The sequence below is a fragment of the Abramis brama genome, assembly GCF_963993115.1.
Source record: "Abramis brama genome assembly, chromosome: 5".
NCBI classification, from domain to species: Eukaryota; Metazoa; Chordata; class Actinopteri; order Cypriniformes; family Leuciscidae; genus Abramis; species Abramis brama.
In genome coordinates, this window is record NC_139967.1 from 28,670,943 (window position 1) to 28,688,730 (window position 17,788).

At 38.4% G+C, this 17,788-nt stretch overlaps 1 protein-coding gene across 2 annotated transcripts in view; it reads left to right on the top strand.

Moving 5' to 3' along the window:
• Positions 1-17,788, top strand: part of adamts3 (ADAM metallopeptidase with thrombospondin type 1 motif, 3) — a 164,201-nt gene that overhangs the window by 71,295 nt on the left and 75,118 nt on the right. For both annotated transcript variants that reach the window (XM_084114139.1, XM_084114140.1), the window contains exons 8-10: positions 6,898-7,003; positions 10,886-11,029; positions 13,313-13,445. In XM_084114139.1, coding sequence (XP_083970265.1) covers positions 6,898-7,003; positions 10,886-11,029; positions 13,313-13,445 — 383 coding nt within the window. The remainder of the gene's footprint in view (positions 1-6,897; positions 7,004-10,885; positions 11,030-13,312; positions 13,446-17,788) is intronic.

Below are 17,788 nucleotides of genomic sequence, written 5' to 3' on the forward strand. Positions count from 1 at the left end.
CTGCCTTAAATGCGTTAATTTTTTTTAACGCGTTAAACATTTCAAATTAATCGCAAAGATTAACGCGTTAATTCCCCCAGCCCTAATATATATATATATAGAGAGAGAGAGAGAGAGAGAGAGAGAGAGAGAGAGAGAGAGAGATACAGCACATTGAAGCAGCTTTTGTGGATAGTTCATGTTCTCATTGTGAGAACTATTGTGATAGTCGAAGTCTCAGTACAAGTCCCTCCCTTTGAGTGCTACATAGCCAGTTGGGTCTTCAGGTCAACTGGAGAAGAGTAACTCGTCTACGGACTGAGGAGCTTTTTTACAGTACGGAGGTGGAATTGGTTTATAAACTGTTTCCTCCATATGATGACTGCTTCAGCACCGACTTCATGTCCCTAGGTGGCCGTGGCAAAGCAGCACGCTCCGTGTGTTAACAACACCTGGTATGTTGCCAAACTCTCAGCAGTGTTCAGATCTTTTGTTTCACTGGGCTAATCGCTCCTAGAACAGAAGTGTCTACAAAACACTAGCTCAGGTGCTACGTATAACGGCCATGCAGTAAGGAGGGCTTGGACATACCTCACACTGCATTGGCATTCAATTGTCTCGACTTGTTAGCAGTTTCCTTGTTTGATGCCGCTGCTCAGCAAGATGTATTACCCAGTACAGCGACCGTTGCTCGTACGATTCTCTCGCATGTCGCAACTCGTCCGCCACCTCCTCCTATGGAGTCAGAAGCTTCTGAGGTCGCTTCTTCCACTTTAAATTCCGGCCTGCTCAATCGTGCCGCCCATGTGGCCTCACAACAGCCTGTTGCCAAAGAGAGTGGAGACTCCATCCCCAGGCGTTCCAGCTGTCCGGGATATCTTCAGGGCCGCACAGTTACATCTGTTGCCGCTCTGATCTTGTCCCCTTGCCAGTTGTTTCCTCCCTTAAAACACGGAGACACTGGCTTACAGCTGACGCCAGGGCCTACGCAAAATGCCTTAATTCCCCAGTGAGCCCTCTTGCACATCACTGTGTTAAGTTAGGTAAGAAGGAGCAGGTTCTTTTAGTTGCCTCATAATGGCCCAACTAGGACCTCGTTCCCTAGACCGCCTTCCTGACTCATTCCTCTGAGACTTCTCAGGGTTGGGGCACCGTTGGCACCCGCACCGAACCAGAGAAATCCAGGTTCCGTTGCGGTGGTTCAGCTATCTACCTCTGAAAGAACATAGACACTATTACTTCTGCGAGAGCTCCCTCTAAAGTTGAGTCTTGCTTGCGATCTGAAGTAGAACCTGTTCGTTGTTGGTGTTCTTCTCACGAGAGGACCCCCGAGAGTGTTCAATCACTTCTGTGCTTCCGTCCTGCAGAAGATGGGTCAGAGCGTGGCTTTTCCGCTCCACCCTCGAAATTATGTTGCTCTTAAAGCACATCAGGATGCGGTTGAGATATAGAAAGTATGACTTGATCGTCAGGTTCCTAAGCGGTGCAAGGAGATGAAATCTTCCTTGCACCTTCTCTATACCTTCTTGGGACCTATCTCCAGTGCTACTGCACTCTGAGACCTCCCCTGAGCACTTCAGGTAGTTGAGTTAAAAATCTGTTTTTAAAGAAACAGTTCTCTTCCTTGCTTGCTCTATCAAGAAGGTAGGGGACTTAAATCGTGCACTAATGTGAGACCCCGGCCTGGATATGTGCCCAAGGTTCCTACCTCTCCCTTAAAACGGGACCAGGTGGTGAGCCTGCAAGCGCTGCCCCGGAGGAGGCAGACCCAGCCCTGACTTTCTCTGTTCCTCCTGCCTTGTGGTTATTCAGGACATAATGCAAAGTCACAGGACCTCTCCAGCTCTCGTCTGTTTCAGAAACCAGCAGAAGGGAAGGCGGTTTCCATGCAGAGGTTGGCCCACTAAAAGATTAGTGTTGCTATCATCTTGGTGAAATTCCCAAGGTGCACCGTGCCCACCTGGGTAGTGAGCTCCTCCAAAAAGAGAGTGTAGCTCCTTCCTGGGCATTGACACGAGTGCCTCGCTGACAGATTAAGAGCTCTGGGCTGGGCGACACCAACACATTCACTAAGAAACTAGCCTATGTGGCTTGCTGTGCTATTCCCCTCCTTTGGAATGGATAAGTGCACCTTTTATGCTCCAGTTGAGTTCCCTCTTCGAACCCTGTTGAGTTCCTCCTCACCCCGTCGGTGTTGGATCCCATATGTGTATTCTTCCACGATTTTGACTCCCTGCGGCGAGCCCGTGTCTTCCCTTGGCAGAGCCTGCTCTGCCATCACTGACCGGTTGCGTCTCCCCCCTGTTATTGGCTGGAGCCACCTCAGTGACATGCCATATGTTGTACTGCCCGCTAAGTTCGCTCAGTCCATATGTGTTCTCCACATGTTACCTCCTTCGGACAGGATGTGGCTTCCGCAGCATAGACCTTCCAACAAAAGGTACGCTTTCCCAGTGGTCCTTTGGAACAGCAGTGACTTTCCTGGCCTAAGCCCTGTCATATTCGCAAATGCGGAAGATCAGGAGGCTTTTGTCTAGGCACTGGAAGGTGGCAGCACTAGTGGCATTTTAGTAGGGATCCCAATCAGTCGACACGTTGACTACGTGTTACCCCTTTATTTACGTGTTCCCCAAACTTTACATATTGTTCCCTTATACCTACACGTACGTACTTTAAAGGAACACTTTAATTACCGAAAGTTACCCTGTACATTCACTTTACTTACACAGTACTTTCCGGGCTGTAATCTAAAACGTTACCCTGAGATCTTTAGTTAAGCATCTGTCACAGTTTTGTGCACTGTGAATGCTGGGTTTTAATAACCCTATTTGGGTTATTTGGCAACACATTTTCTCCTCTCCTCTCCTCTCCTCTCCTCTCCTCTCCTCTCCTCTCCTCTCTCTTCTATTTTCCACATAATTCCTGTTGTAAGCATAGCGGTGTGTTGCTGAAATCTGAGCTGGTGATGGGCTGCTGATTCGGCGGGGAGCTGCAAACCTCAGACCGCTTCTGCCTTTCTCATCATAGACGAAAGATATCGTGACAGGCTTCTAATAACCTGCACATAAACAAGTAGTACAGAGCAGTGGTGTAGTCTACGTGATACGCAGGTATACGCCGTATACCCACTAGGAAAGGCCAAGGATTTCTGTATACCCACTTAAAAAAAGCGTGAGGATATGTAACAACTTCGTTTTTTGTAAGAACTTTCATACTTTCATTCATAAATTCACCCCGTCTGTGTTTGCAAAGCGACACGGATCTAATTGCGGAATCCAGTCACAAATGGAACTTGCTGTATAAAGCAGAACGTAACGGAATTAATAAATCAAAAGTAGGGCTGTACAATGAATCAAATCTTGGACTACTGTCTGTGAATTTTTAAAGTTCAAAGAGACTGCAATTGTTCTTTGTGTCTCTGGGAATGAGCGCACACACTGAAGCACACGTGACGCTCGTGGTGTTTTCAGCGTTTCTCTGTATTGAGACATGATGTAGGCTACACATGTGCATTTCATCGCAGAGCTCCTAGAGTCACTTCACGAGAATTTCACCATTTCATTTGATAAAACTATCGTCATTCATTCGTATCATATACAGACAGAAACTGTAATGTCTTTACGACAACCTGTCAAAATAAAAATTTGGTATAACTTGAGAAATTATAACATAAATATATTACTATTGCACAGTGGAGTATACTTCAAGTAGGCCTAATAATAATAATAATAGTTTATTAAAACACACAGAAACTCAAATGTCTACAACCCACCAAAATAAAAGTTCGGTCTAACTCAAAGTAATTATGAAAGAAATTGCACAGTAAAATGTAGTTTAAAATAATAATAATAATAATAATAATAATAATGAACTCTATTAACCCTCTGATTATCTTCATTTGTGCCGACACTACTTATCTTTGGGGTTACCCAGGGACCCCAGACAATAACATTTCATTTTGTAACAGAATAATAGTTTTTTTTTTTTTTTTACAAATGTAATTTTATTCTGTTTATTAATGTTTTTACTCAACATTTGTGCAGTTTTTGGAGGATTTATGATATATTTTAAATTTCTATAAATAAATACATATTTCTTTAAATAGGCTTTTTACTAAAAAACAGCATTTTATGGAAAATTCACTTTATTAAAAGACCCATATTTCTAACTTTCATTCATGAGGATAACATGGATAATTTTACATGGTTTAGTGTAAAATGTTTGCCCATATTTTGTAAAATGTAGTTTTAAAAGTAAAAAATTATCATTTTAGCCACTAGATGGCTATAGAGCTCCATTATTATGCTATTTGCTATTTGACTAACTGAAAGATATCTTTTCACAAGTTTTTCAAGTTGGATTCATATCTAAATATTATAAAATCACAATTCTAACAATAAAAATGACTTTTTTGTCAAAGTTTAGCATTTTTTGTACTGAAATTTAGTTTTTTTCAATAATGTTACATTATGATTAGAGTCAAACCTGAAAAAGATAAAAGTTGAATTTTTAGAGTTTATAATTTATTTCAATCTTCTTTTTTTCATATAATTGTACAAATGTGATCTACACTTCCGTTACTAACTGTAACAGAACAGATATGTACAGTTATATTATATATTGAGTACAAATACATGACATGAACATCAAAATGCAATGAACTGAACAGCATAACAAATGAGCAAATAAAGCAGTAACTTTTGTCTCTTTCTCTCTCCCTCTCTCTCTCTGTGTATGTGTGTGTGTGTGTTCACATTGTGGATGTGTCAGTGTCACCAAATTTATTTTTGTGGTGGTTCCGCATTTTGGACTATTTTATGTGACAAATTATTAGAGAGCAGTTTTTATAGTCTCACAAATGTATTCCTGTGTGTGTGTGTGTGTGTGTGCGTGTGCGTGTGAGCATGATAAATTTGCATTGTGGATGTTTTTTGCATTGTTGGAAGTGTGCCACTTTATTTCTGTCTATGTGTTCTGCGTTGTTTCTGATTTTGATGATGAATTTTGTATATTTACATTGCGGGGTCTCCAGGGACCCTGAAGACAACTAATGTCACTATTTTTTTCACGCTAACATAATAACAGATATCATTCCAATTTTTTTTTATTTTTTTTTTGTAGATCTAGAAAGTGTTGAGAGCTGTAGAAAGTTTCATACCATTTGGACAAAGAAAAAAAAAAAATTTTTTTATTTGAGCAAAAGTAATTTGCGGGTTAAAAAGACCCCGAAGATAACCAGAGGGTTAAAACGTTATTTTAAAGGAATATCACACATAACAAGTCTTCATAGGTGTTTTAATTTAAACAGTAAACTTACCAACTTACCTTTTTTTTTTTTTTTTTTTAAACACCATTTCTAAAAATAAATGTGTATTTGTGCCTATAATGTTTGTTTTGTTTTTTTTAAATTGTCAGCTGATAAAACCTGTGCTTCAGGGACCATATTCATATAGCATATAAGGCTAAATGTAGCTCTTAACTGGCTGAGTTAGATGGTGATTAACACTAAACAGTAGAAAATCAGTCCAGTCTCCCCAGCTGTAAATGTCATCGGCTTGTTAAAGTCTTGTGTTGCTTATAATAAATTGAAATGTTGATAACACTTAGTCTTTCATAATGCTCTCAATTACATGTCAATGGATACTGTATGCATTAGTGAGTGTGGTGGTGCTTATGGGGTGATGCTCTGGGACGGGTGAGTATGAGGCGGGCGGTGTATCACAGTATACTCACTACAAAAAATAGTCTACACCACTGGTACAGAGTTCTGAGAACATATTTTAACATCCAAATTAATTAACGAACATCCCAAATAAATGACTTGACAAAACGCAATGAATCTGTCATGTTATCTTGCGTTCAGATGCCTGGTGTTTGGTAATGCATTCATGTAAGACACTTTTGGGAGGTCATTATTGTAAATCATTCTGATGACAGACTTTGGCTCATGCATTTTGATCAAACCAACATTTGAGATGCTGTGCAATGAAATTGGTCCAGTGGTTAGTCCAGTTATCCAATCACATCCACTGTTGAGTTGAAGATATGAGCTTTTTTGCTGTGCATCGAGGGATTTGTTAAATGTGTTTCCGTTGTAGTTTATGCTCATGTCTTATCAGATAAAAAAAATGTATCCGCCTCATCTTGCCGTTTCCATCAAGCGTTTTTATACGATATCCCAAAATGCACATAAACAGGATGGAAACATAGCTAGTGTTTACTTTTTAAGGGAACAGGATGAGAACATATACAGTAATTTCTACTATGGTGAATGTTTTTACATTAATATGTACACACACAGACACTTTTAAAAAGCAGCGCAATTGTCCAAATCACCACAAATGCCATTACCAAGAAAAATAAAATCCTTTTACAAACTGAGAAATATTCATTTCACATCACTCATTTGATCTGAATTTTATTTATTTATGTTGACACTTTGTTTGTAATTAATTATTATTGACTGCGTGCCAAACTGTCAGTATGCTATAACAATTGCACATTTCACTGTATTGCACTTCGAACAAAGTGACTGTCTTTGTCCAACACAATGAAATGTGGTGTAATGACAGCTGGTAGGTTGACATTGTTTTGGCACATGCTGTCACCTTTGCTGGAAAGACTCTAATTGGTTCCATCCCCCTCCAATAATCCTCAAATATATATTTGAATTGTTAGTAAAATAGCCATTACATGTCATAACTAAATGAAAGAAACAGAAAAAATAATGAAAAATCAAATCTAATTCTCCTGGACAGCTCTTTGCAGAGTTGTCAGCATTAGTCTTCTCAAATAATTACAAGTACACCAAGCAGCAAGCTGTCAGACTGTAGAATCACAGGGCAAGTTATGACAGAAAAAAATAAACCCTAACCATTTCATCTTCTCTGTCTGTCTCTGTCACTCACTCAATCTTAGGATATGCCCCCGTCACTGGGATGTGCCACCCTGTCCGCAGCTGCACCCTCAATCATGAAGACGGCTTCTCTTCTGCCTTCGTTGTAGCCCACGAAACAGGACATGTGTAAGTTTTTTAACATGATCTTTTCAGCCATTTCAGATTGATGTTAGCTTTTGTAAAGTGTTTTGTCACTCTGAACATTTGTGGTTTCACATTTGAATTAAAAAAAAAAAAAGTTTTTTGTAAACCACATGGAATGCGTGTTTTCAGGTAAATAGGCATAATGGTACTAATGTACTTTACTGTCTGCTCTCAAGGTGAGGGCTCTATTAAGAGTAACAGAATGGACAAAAGAAAATGTTGATGCCTCATACAAGTGAATTTGCTTATTTTTTGAGGATATTATCTAATAGTGAAAAAATCTCAGTATATTTAAGAAATAGATAATATTTTGTCCTTCCTTACTTCCTTGATGTAAAGTCAGTCTCTCACGTTGTTCAAAACATCCCTCATGTTAATTTTTGAGCTCATGCTCGAGAGCCACTGTCTCTACAAGCCTAATTTGCCTGTTCCCTTTTGTGGGTGAGCTTAAATTCCTTTTTTGACAACAGTTGCTAAAAGTCTGTAGTAATATAACAATCAAATGGGTTTCATAAAAACCCACCACCTACACACAGATTAGTCATTAAGGCCAACTCCTTATCTCCTTCTCCATATTGAAACTATTGTCCAGGACTTCACCCTCTCAAACTTCTCTGTCTCTATCTGTGTATCTCTTTCTTTCAAATGCCTTTATCCAGTTTTCATTGAGCACATGACAAAGAATGATAAACCATAATTACTCTACATCTTGCCACCATCCTACTGATAGTCTTTCATTCAGTTTAGCACAGACTGAAAAAAACATTTTATTTAATTCAAAGAGAGATGTCAGGGCCTCTCTCATTTTCTGGCTGGCAGCCAATTGATTCCTGCTTAAGCCTCTGTCCTTCCTCTTTCCATACCAATGCCTAGGCAAACTTATCCATCTGTTCGACATTAGTATTGCAACAATACAACAGTTCTTTCTGGTTCTTGATACTGATTGGCTGATAGCCTTTTCCAGCCTTGCGATATTCACACAGTATCAGCACTCTTACCGTTTTACTGTTTGTATCACGACTGTCATGGCGGTCTAGCAAATCCACCATATTATTTACAAAATTACTGTTGTTGTGTCACAAAATGTTTTGAACAGTTTTTTTTTTGGCGAGAATGTACTTATTTAGACCTCAAATATGTGACTCATATTAAACATAGTGCCTATTTTACAATTTGTTTAGACGTTTTCGGAGATTGAGCTCCAGGCCGACAGCAGCCTTTCAGCGCTCATGTACCCGCAGAGAACAGCTTCATCTCGGCCAGTCCTTCAGGGAACTATTTATAGATAGTTTTTTAAACACGAGAACAGGCAATCTTTGGTCTTATTAATCTATTACTTGTTCAAGAGCAAATCGATTTAGGTTAACTTAAAATTAAGTTTCATAACTTTATATTAAGGCTATATTTAAAGGTGAACTAAGTAACTTTTTTACCTTAACCGAACAGCTTCGGAGTCATTGGAATAGTTATATGACTTTTTTCGGGTTGAATGGTGGTCGTCTCGCATCCCCCAAGCGCCTGTGAGCGGAAAAACCACCCTTGCAACTTTGGGCTCAGCGTCAGGAAGTATCGCGTGATATCAGGTCTCACGATGTAACGAATTGCTTTACGGCACTGCACACAAAGCTAGGAAAGCTTTGTCAGAGGACGAAAGAAAGAGGAAACGGCAGACTGACCGAGCAAGGAGTCAGACTCAAGTAAATATCGTTCTTGTTGATGGACTAGTAGACATCTTCAGAGGTTATCTGTGCCTGTTCGATGTCCGACACTTTGCGTTCTGTCAGGAGGAGAAATAGGGATAGCTCACAGATGAAGTTATTACAGAGGCCAGACAGACTCACGGAGGCGATTGGCATCTCACAACTTGCACTTTATTCCCCAATCGAACTCGTGTAACTGTCTGTCACCCGTTCTACCGTCCACATCTTTACTTGATAAACAAAAGTAGGATAAGAATGAGCATCAAACTGAAATAACCCGCATACATGGGGTGTTCGAGGTGCACATACAATACAGACTGCCGACAGTTCAACAGGGCGCGCGCAGCTCTTAAAGGGGCCACACCTTATTTCCACTCATTACAGCTTCCATCCTACTGAACAGGTACCGGTATAGAGGGCGGAAGGGATCAGGCCGTGAGTGCAGAGACGGCTCTGCGCGAGTGGTATTTACGACAGTAACGTTAAATACAAGTACTCCACAGCGACTCTAGGGGTCGCTGTTTGACAAAAACGGAAAGCTGCATAGTGTGCCTTTAACTAAGTCCTGCATGGCCTATAGAGCGCTGCTTTTGTACATTTGACTGAATTGTTTGCTTGTGTTTATTTCCTATTGTTAATTCCTTTTGTACTTTTAAAATGGCTATTGTTGTTAATTTAAATATTATTGTTTAATAAATATTGTTTTATATAAATAATATGCCGTATTTGGTATGGAGAAAGGGTCTGTTAGTGATTGCAATAGTCGACTTCAGTGACAGTTACATTATTACACCATTAGATGACGGCAAAGACTGTCTTTATGAGTGATAGTGGTAAACAAGGAAGTTGTTTTAGCGCTGTCTTGGGAAATCTTTTAAAAGGACATATACAAAGATATCGCTTTTCTCAGCGAACATTCAAACAGATTTTTAAAATAATGGATATAATATTATGGACATCGACTTGAAGAATGAATGCTATATCAGATGCAGGTAATACACTCGTTTAGTCGATCTCTTGCTCATAATACTCTCCTCAACAGTGATCGGAGGTATTCAGAGAGTCTATAATCCAAGTGCAAAAGGAAAAGGAGAGGAGAGGGGGCGGAGCAGCACAGGGACTGGGGCTAGTGTTGGGACTTGGTGTTGAGCAGCATTATGGTGTTGTGAAAAAAGCTGTTTCTGAGCCTGCTGGTAATATGATAAATGCTGTGCTTTTCAACTTTCTATTCATCAAAGAATCCTGATTTGTTTTTTTTTTCAACATTGATGCTAATAATAAATGTCTCTTGAGCAGCAAATCATCATATTAGAATGATTTCTGAAGGATCATGTGACACTGAAGACTGGAGTAATGATGATGAAAATTCAGCTTTGCCATCACAGGAATAAATTACATTAATAATATATTCAAATAGAAAACAGTTATTTTAAATTGTAATGTTTCAAAATATTACTAATAAATGCAGCCTTGGTGAGCATAAGAGACATTTAAAGAATATTCCCAATCCTAAACATTTTAACGGCAGTATATAAAAAATAAATGATGCTTTGTCAATTAAACTGAAATATACAATAATACAGACTGACATACATTATGACATGCACATTTATACTTTTATTCAGCAGGGGTGCATTCAATTGAAACAAAAGTGACAGTAATTTTTTTTACATTGTTACAACATATTTCCAACATATACAATTTTACGTATATTTAATAGACTTCTTTCAAAAACAAGAACTAATCTTACTCACCCCAGACTTTTAAGTGCTAGTGTAGGTGTTTAGAAGTAGGATTGTTTGTTTTTCAGCATTTAATCAATCTCTTCTGGGCTTATTCATTTTTGATATTTAATATACATGAGTGAGATTTTGGTCCAATCAGATTTCATTGTGGGCGGGGCTATCCCCTGCAATACTGCAAAAATAACCAACACAGCTAGTTAGGCAAAAGATTCAGATCATCAATTGTATAGCTTTCATTGCTTTGTTGTGTATCGCCTGGTTAGGTCACAAGGTCACAGTGTCCTTTTGTAATTTCATAACCATTAATGATGATGTTGGGAGATGAGGTGCGTAGATATTACTATGCTAATTGGGGTAGAAAATGTTACCATTGCTGCACTCAAATGTCCCTACTTACCATAATCATGCCTGATCTGTAGACTGGGAATGGAGCATGATGGTCAGGGCAACCGCTGCGGGGATGAAACAGCCATGGGAAGTGTCATGGCTCCTCTGGTGCAAGCAGCCTTCCACCGCTACCACTGGTCAATGTGCAGTGGCCAAGAGCTGAAGAGATATATTCAGTAAGTTCACACTTCTCTCTTCTCACACCTCTCTATGTTTTATCTAGAAACTGGAAGGCCTTGAACTTATATGCATATTTTAAAAGGAAAATGTCTCTTCACAGGTATGCCTTATGATCAGGGTGCGATTTGTGTAAAAAGCAGAGGGAGGATGTTTTTTTTGTTTTTTTTGTTTTGTTTTTTATGAAAATAAATCAAGAACCACAGTAGGTATTTCTTGCAGATGTTAAAGTAACATTTATAAAATAATTTTTAACTTTAATGAAACAATATCGGAATATTTAGACAAAGTTTAATGTTTTAATCCATTTTTACATTTGAATTCTGAGTGATTTACATTTAATTAGATCGAGATTAGATTAGTTTACAGATTACCTCTGTACCTCTTGTTGGTTTCATATGGATTACATAATCAGAGAATAGACCTATCTGTTCATATTTCAAGCTTTCTATAGACATATTTCTTATCGTGACTGAGGCAAGTAGCCTAGAGTTTTGGTTTATTTTTGTGACGCACTGGTGTCCAGGGAGACAGAGACGGCAGAATATGCATCCTGTTTGTGTACATAAATAAAAATAGACATTTAAAGTTTACATTTACTTACCCTTATCTGTATGACCAGAAAAGTTTTTTAAGTTCTTGCCACTGTTATGAAAAAGAAAAAAAAAAAAAAAAAAAAAATCCAAGAGAACGTACCGGCGCGTTCGGCAATCGCTAATGTAGCCTGCCAGAATAAAACCCGATTTTAGAACAATGCGTAGTGCCACTCGGCATGGTGTGCCAAAACACATATTGATAAACTTCAATATTTCATACAAAACAATCAGAAAATGTTTTGTAACAAGCTGTGCATGGATTAAGGTTAACTTAGATCGTAAATTAAATGCACAGTGTCTCTCATCACACGAGCGGAAGTGCTAACAGTTCTGATTTTATTGTTGTTTAAAGGTTGTTGCATAGATTTCAAATCTTTATTTTAGATATTTAATATGGTCTTTTGATTAAGGAGCATTGATTACTGTTGAGGGTACTGAAAAAAAGCAGAATAATTCAGCAGAATAATTGCACCCTGCCTGTGACAGATATTTATTATGAGTTATACTTGATTGTAAATATTGTCATGTGCTTTAATTGGAGCTGTGTTTTGTTTGGTTTCACCTCAAGTTTAGTTGACTGTTTGTTTACCTGAATTAGAGTCACCAATAGGTAATTTGCTGCGAGAAAGAAGTGCAAGATCAAAGGGCTTTCATTTAACTGGTCAGTGGATCGTCGTGATATCTGACAGTTTACATACAACATGACCAACAGAGATTAACTCTAAAACAATCTGTAATTGCTGCTTTAGCCATGATAATGATGGTGTTTAAAAAAACAAAACAAAACAAAAAACATTTGGCCATTCACGTTTTTTTCCACAGATGATTTCTTAGGCTTGCTCTGCACACTGTAGTCATTCTTTATATAATTTCTTATATAATGCTAAAAACACTCTTTTTTTTCTTAAAGAGACATTTGATACACATACATCATCATTGTATGGACAAAAACATATGAAACCAAATCAGAAGTTAAATTTTTGGGTGAACTGTCCCTTTAAGAAAAGATCATGACAGTTATGTGAATATGAATTGTCAATGAAGAAAAAAAACAGTTATTAATGAGATGATGTGATCCAACAGCAAACTTCTCTCATCTGAGACCTGTTACATTATGATCTGGGCTAAAGGTTGTGGGTTGTATTTATATAATAAACCTCTCAATTTGAGGTAATTTATTCATTTGAGCCATCACTGATTCACTCAATCATTTCAGAAGGCATCTATAGTGCCGCTTGAATTTATATACTGCTTAATGTTCAGGGTTATCTATCATGACTAAGAGCTGATGGGATATAACCTAGATATTGAGTAGCTCTCTATGACAGGAAAAGCCTTTTCACCGTTGTCTATTGAGTTTGAAGTGGTCACTATTCTCGTTGGTCTTTGAGCAGCGTAGAATGAATGATTTTTCCATTCACACCAAGCAAATCGACTTGTTCTCAGAAGAAAATGTTATTTAGTCCATTCTGTGAGGGTTCAAAATGAGTTCCGCTTTAATGATATGAATCATAGGAATCATCTAGAATGTATGAGTCTCATTTTCATTACGCCATTCTGTCCAATTTAGGCTTACTGTTTGGTACCAAACTTTAAAACTGGCTTCCAAAGTTTATAGGGCCATTCATTAAACACCTTTTCTGGGTTTACTCAAACAGCTGTTGTAACTTTGTTTGTTTTTCACAGTTCATATGACTGCCTGCTGGACGACCCCTTCAAACATGACTGGCCGCAACTCCCTGAACTTCCCGGCATCAATTACTCCATGGATGAGCAGTGTCGCTTCGATTTTGGTGTTGGATACAAAATCTGTACTTCAGTGAGTTTAGCTGGAGGCTGTATTCTCCCTTGACATATCTGATAAATGTCAGTCATTAAACCAAGCACCAAAAAGTCAATCTAAATATAAATATCTAAATACTCCTAAATATTTCGTATTTTAACCAATGCTCATTAAGGTCTCTGTCCAAGGTCTTTAAGCTGGAAGTGCTTAAAATATTTTTCATATATTTCTATGCCAAGTTTCTCTTGCAAATAAGAAAGTTTTAAGAAAGACATGGATAATAATTCAGTATTAGTTTCTGGCCTTAAAATATATATATTTTTTAATGTTCTCTTAACCCCCCAAACCCTCCGCTCTAAACACTTTCAAGTGCGAGATGAATATGTGCTGCAAACTCCCAATCACAGGTACAGTGTCAGGGAAAAGAGCCCCACACCTGGTTTATGGCCTGAAACTGAGAACCAGCAGATGGCAAGATGTTTTGCATTCTGTGATCAAAGGCTGTGTAACACTAGTAAACAAGAACACCATGCTGTGATCCTTCCTCCCAGCCCTCTGTCATGCCTAAATAATCTGTTCCCAGCTGTACACCATAGCCTGGCAAAAACTTACACCCTCATGAGATGTTCTATGACTATGACCCACCAATCATGCTTTAAAAAGTTGTCTCTCTGTGTCCCATTGTCAGTGTCGATAGAAACAATTAGATTGTAATGGGATTGTAAACAAAACATTTGTCAGGAACTATTTGTTGCTTCTCCCATCTGTAGTGCGACATTTTATTTAGCTGTCTGAGGAGTTTGTGCTACCAAAAAGGTAATTTTGCTGCAAAGCTTTTCCATTTTTTACTCCATAACTAGCCATTCTTAGATTCTATTGCTATTCTTGACAACTTTTTCAAGGACAATTAGGAAGAAAACAAATAAAAACCTTTATGCAACTCAAATATTAAATTTTTTCCACAAATAGGCCTGTTTTATTTTTATTTATTTTTTATTATTCCATAATTTAATGAGGGCCCAGTTCTGTACTAATAGTGGATAAAAGCAAGATGACAAATAAGTTATAACCGTAATTAAACAAAATGATACCTGTTCTATCTCCATACAGCATATTTCTGTTCTGACATTTTCATTCCATGAGATGAGATTGTCCTGACACTGGCTTTCATGAAGCTTTGTCCTCTTCTTGAAAGGGGGCCGGAGGCACCATTTGCATTTAAAGGGACACACACAAAAACGGCGCGTTTTTGCTCACCCCCAAAAAGTGGCAATTTTAACATGCTATAAAGAATTATCTGTGGGGTATTTTGAGCTAAAACTTCATCAGAGACTTATTTTACATCTTGTAAAAAGGGGCATAATAGGTGCCCTTTAATAAGCAAATCGGTTACGAACTTGCAAAGAGCTATGTTTGGCACATGCATGAAATACTATTCGTTTTTTTCACGTTCCTGTTGCTTCAAACCTGTATGACTTTTGTTCTGATTGTGTTTTATGAGCAATTACAATGAATGCTGACTGTTGCCTTGAAGCTTCAAAAAGGGTGTAAAAATGAATGTTTTAGTGTGTTTTAACCTATTTTTGGGTGAACTATTACTTTAATTTATATGCAGTAAAATCACATTGAAACAGAAGTAGCGGCAGATCCTTTTTTTTCTGTATTGTTAAGGGTCATATCATTAACATTAACATCCAATGTACACTCACCTAGAGGATTATTAGGAACACCTGTTCAATTTCTCATTAATGCAATTATCTAATCAACCAATCACATGGCAGTTGCTTCAATGCGTGGTCCTGGTCAAGACAATCTCCTGAACTCCAAACTGAATGTCAGAATGGGAAAGAAAGGTGATTTAAGCAATTTTGAGCGTGGCATGGTTGTTGGTGCCAGACGGGCCGGTCTGAGTATTTCACAATCTGCTCAGTTACTGGGATTTTCACGCACAACCATTTCTAGGTTTTACAAAGAATGGTGTGAAAAGGGAAAAACATCCAGTATGCGGCAGTCCTGTGGGCGAAAATGCCTTGTTGATGCTAGAGGTCAGAGGAGAATCGGCCGACTGATTCAAGCTGATAGAAGAGCAACTTTGACTGAAATAACTACTCGTTACAACCGAGGTATGCAGCAAAGCATTTGTGAAGCCACAACACGCACAACCTTGAGGCGGATGGGCTACAACACCAGAAGACCCCACCGGGTACCACTCATCTCCACTACAAATAGGCAAAAGAGGCTACAATTTGCACAAGCTCACCAAAATTGGACAGTTGAAGACTGGAAAAATGTTGCCTGGTCTGATGAGTCTCGATTTTTGTTGAGATATTCTGATGGTAGAGTCAGAATTTGGCGTAAACAGAATGAGAGCATGGATCCATCATGCCTTGTTACCACTGTGCAGGCTGGTGGTGGTGGTGTAATGGTGTGGGGGATGTTTTCTTGCCACACTTTAGGCCCCTTAGTGCTAATTGGGCATCGTTTAAATGCCACGGCCTACCTGAGCATTGTTTCTGACCATGTCCATCCCTTTATGACCACCATGTACCCATCCTCTGATGGCTACTTCCAGCAGGATAATGCACCATGTCACAAAGCTCGAATCATTTCAAATTGGTTTCTTGAACATGACAATGAGTTCACTGTACTAAAATGGCCCCCACAGTCACCAGATCTCAACCCAATAGAGCATCTTTTGGATGTGGTGGAACGGGAGCTTCGTGCCCTGGATGTGCATCCCACAAATCTCCATCAACTGCAAGATGCTATCCTATCAATATGAGCCAACATTTCTAAAGAATGCTTTCAGCACCTTGTTGAATCAATGCCACGTAGAATTAAGGCAGTTCTGAAGGCGAAAGGGGGTCAAACACAGTATTAGTATGGTGTTCCTAATAATCCTTTAGGTGAGTGTACATATGATAAAGGAAAAAGAAAAATATATAGGTTGGTACTTCATCCATCAGATGTTGCTTGGATGTAGACCTGAATGTGAGCTTGTGGTCGATTGTAAGAAAGGAGTGAGGTTTATGGACAAAATGTTTGATTGGAGAGTTATGATATTTCTATTTACACAAAGAGGAATTGTTCTCAGTAAGGCCAATCATTTGGATTTTTAGAAAATAGACAGAGTGTTTTTCCATTTCATGCCAACTTGAATAATACAGGTACTGTATATATTAATCGATATTGGCTTCACCTATTGGTTAAATAAAGCAATGAGCCAGTGACAGAGCAGACAACTGATATCCTTTAGTCTAACTGCTTGCCAAGGGACTTGTTAGAGAGTTTAAATGGAAGTTCATTTATGCCCTCAACATAGTGCCATTTCTCCCTTGGGCACATCCGTCCATTTATTAACCGTATGTCTGAACCTTCCTACTCCACACGGCATTGCAAATAAGCAGAACTGTTTTGGTAAAGCACAGAGCTTAGAGATGAACCTTGTATTTCAGCTGTCATTCATTAGTTTCCTCTCCCAGTCAGTGTTACAGGCTGGCATTTAAATTATTTGTTTACATTTCTGTGTGTATTTTTTCCAAAGAAAAAAATATATATTGCAAATATGAACTGTATTTTCACTTATTCACATTGTAATGTGTATGCCACATTCTCCTGCTGTGTTTAATGAAAAGAAAATGTAGTGAACAGAAGTCCAGCTGTGAATCAGCCTGGAGTGGACAACGTTATCATTCCTAAATGTTCCTAATGTTTTTATCTCATGTGCTTTAAACGCACAAACAAATGTGTAAGAAACCACAGCTGATGTGAATTAAATGGATAGTCCAAGCAACAACAACAAAAAAATCACTATCATGTCATTCCAAACCTGTGCGACTTTCTTTCTTCTGAGATATTTTGAAGAAGCAACCTGTTTTAGTTCCCATTGACTTCTATTGTATGTATGTATGTATGTACATAAAATTCAATGGAAACCAAACCTTTTTTTTAACCAACATTATTCAAAATATCATCTTTTGTGTTTTGCTGAAGAAAGAAACCCATACAGGTTTGGGACATGAGGGTGAGTAAATTATACAGCCAAAATTTTCATTTTTGGGAGGACTATCCCTTTAAGATAAATAAAATACTCAGAAACTCAAATCCTATTTGGTACATTTTATTGTGTACACAATGGTGCGCAATGACTATTTGTTCCTTCCGACAAAAAATATACACTTTTGTTTTTTGTTGACTCAGATTCTGGCATTTGCAGTAAACAGAAAATACAAGCCCCCCAAAAAGTCTGTATACTCTTTCCTGTTCTTAGATCCATTTCCTGGGTGTCTAGCAGTAACACTAGCTCCAGAGTTGCACTGGCAGTCTCTAGAGGGAAAATCAATTCAGTCTCTCTCTCTGTTTTTTTTTTTTTTTTTTTT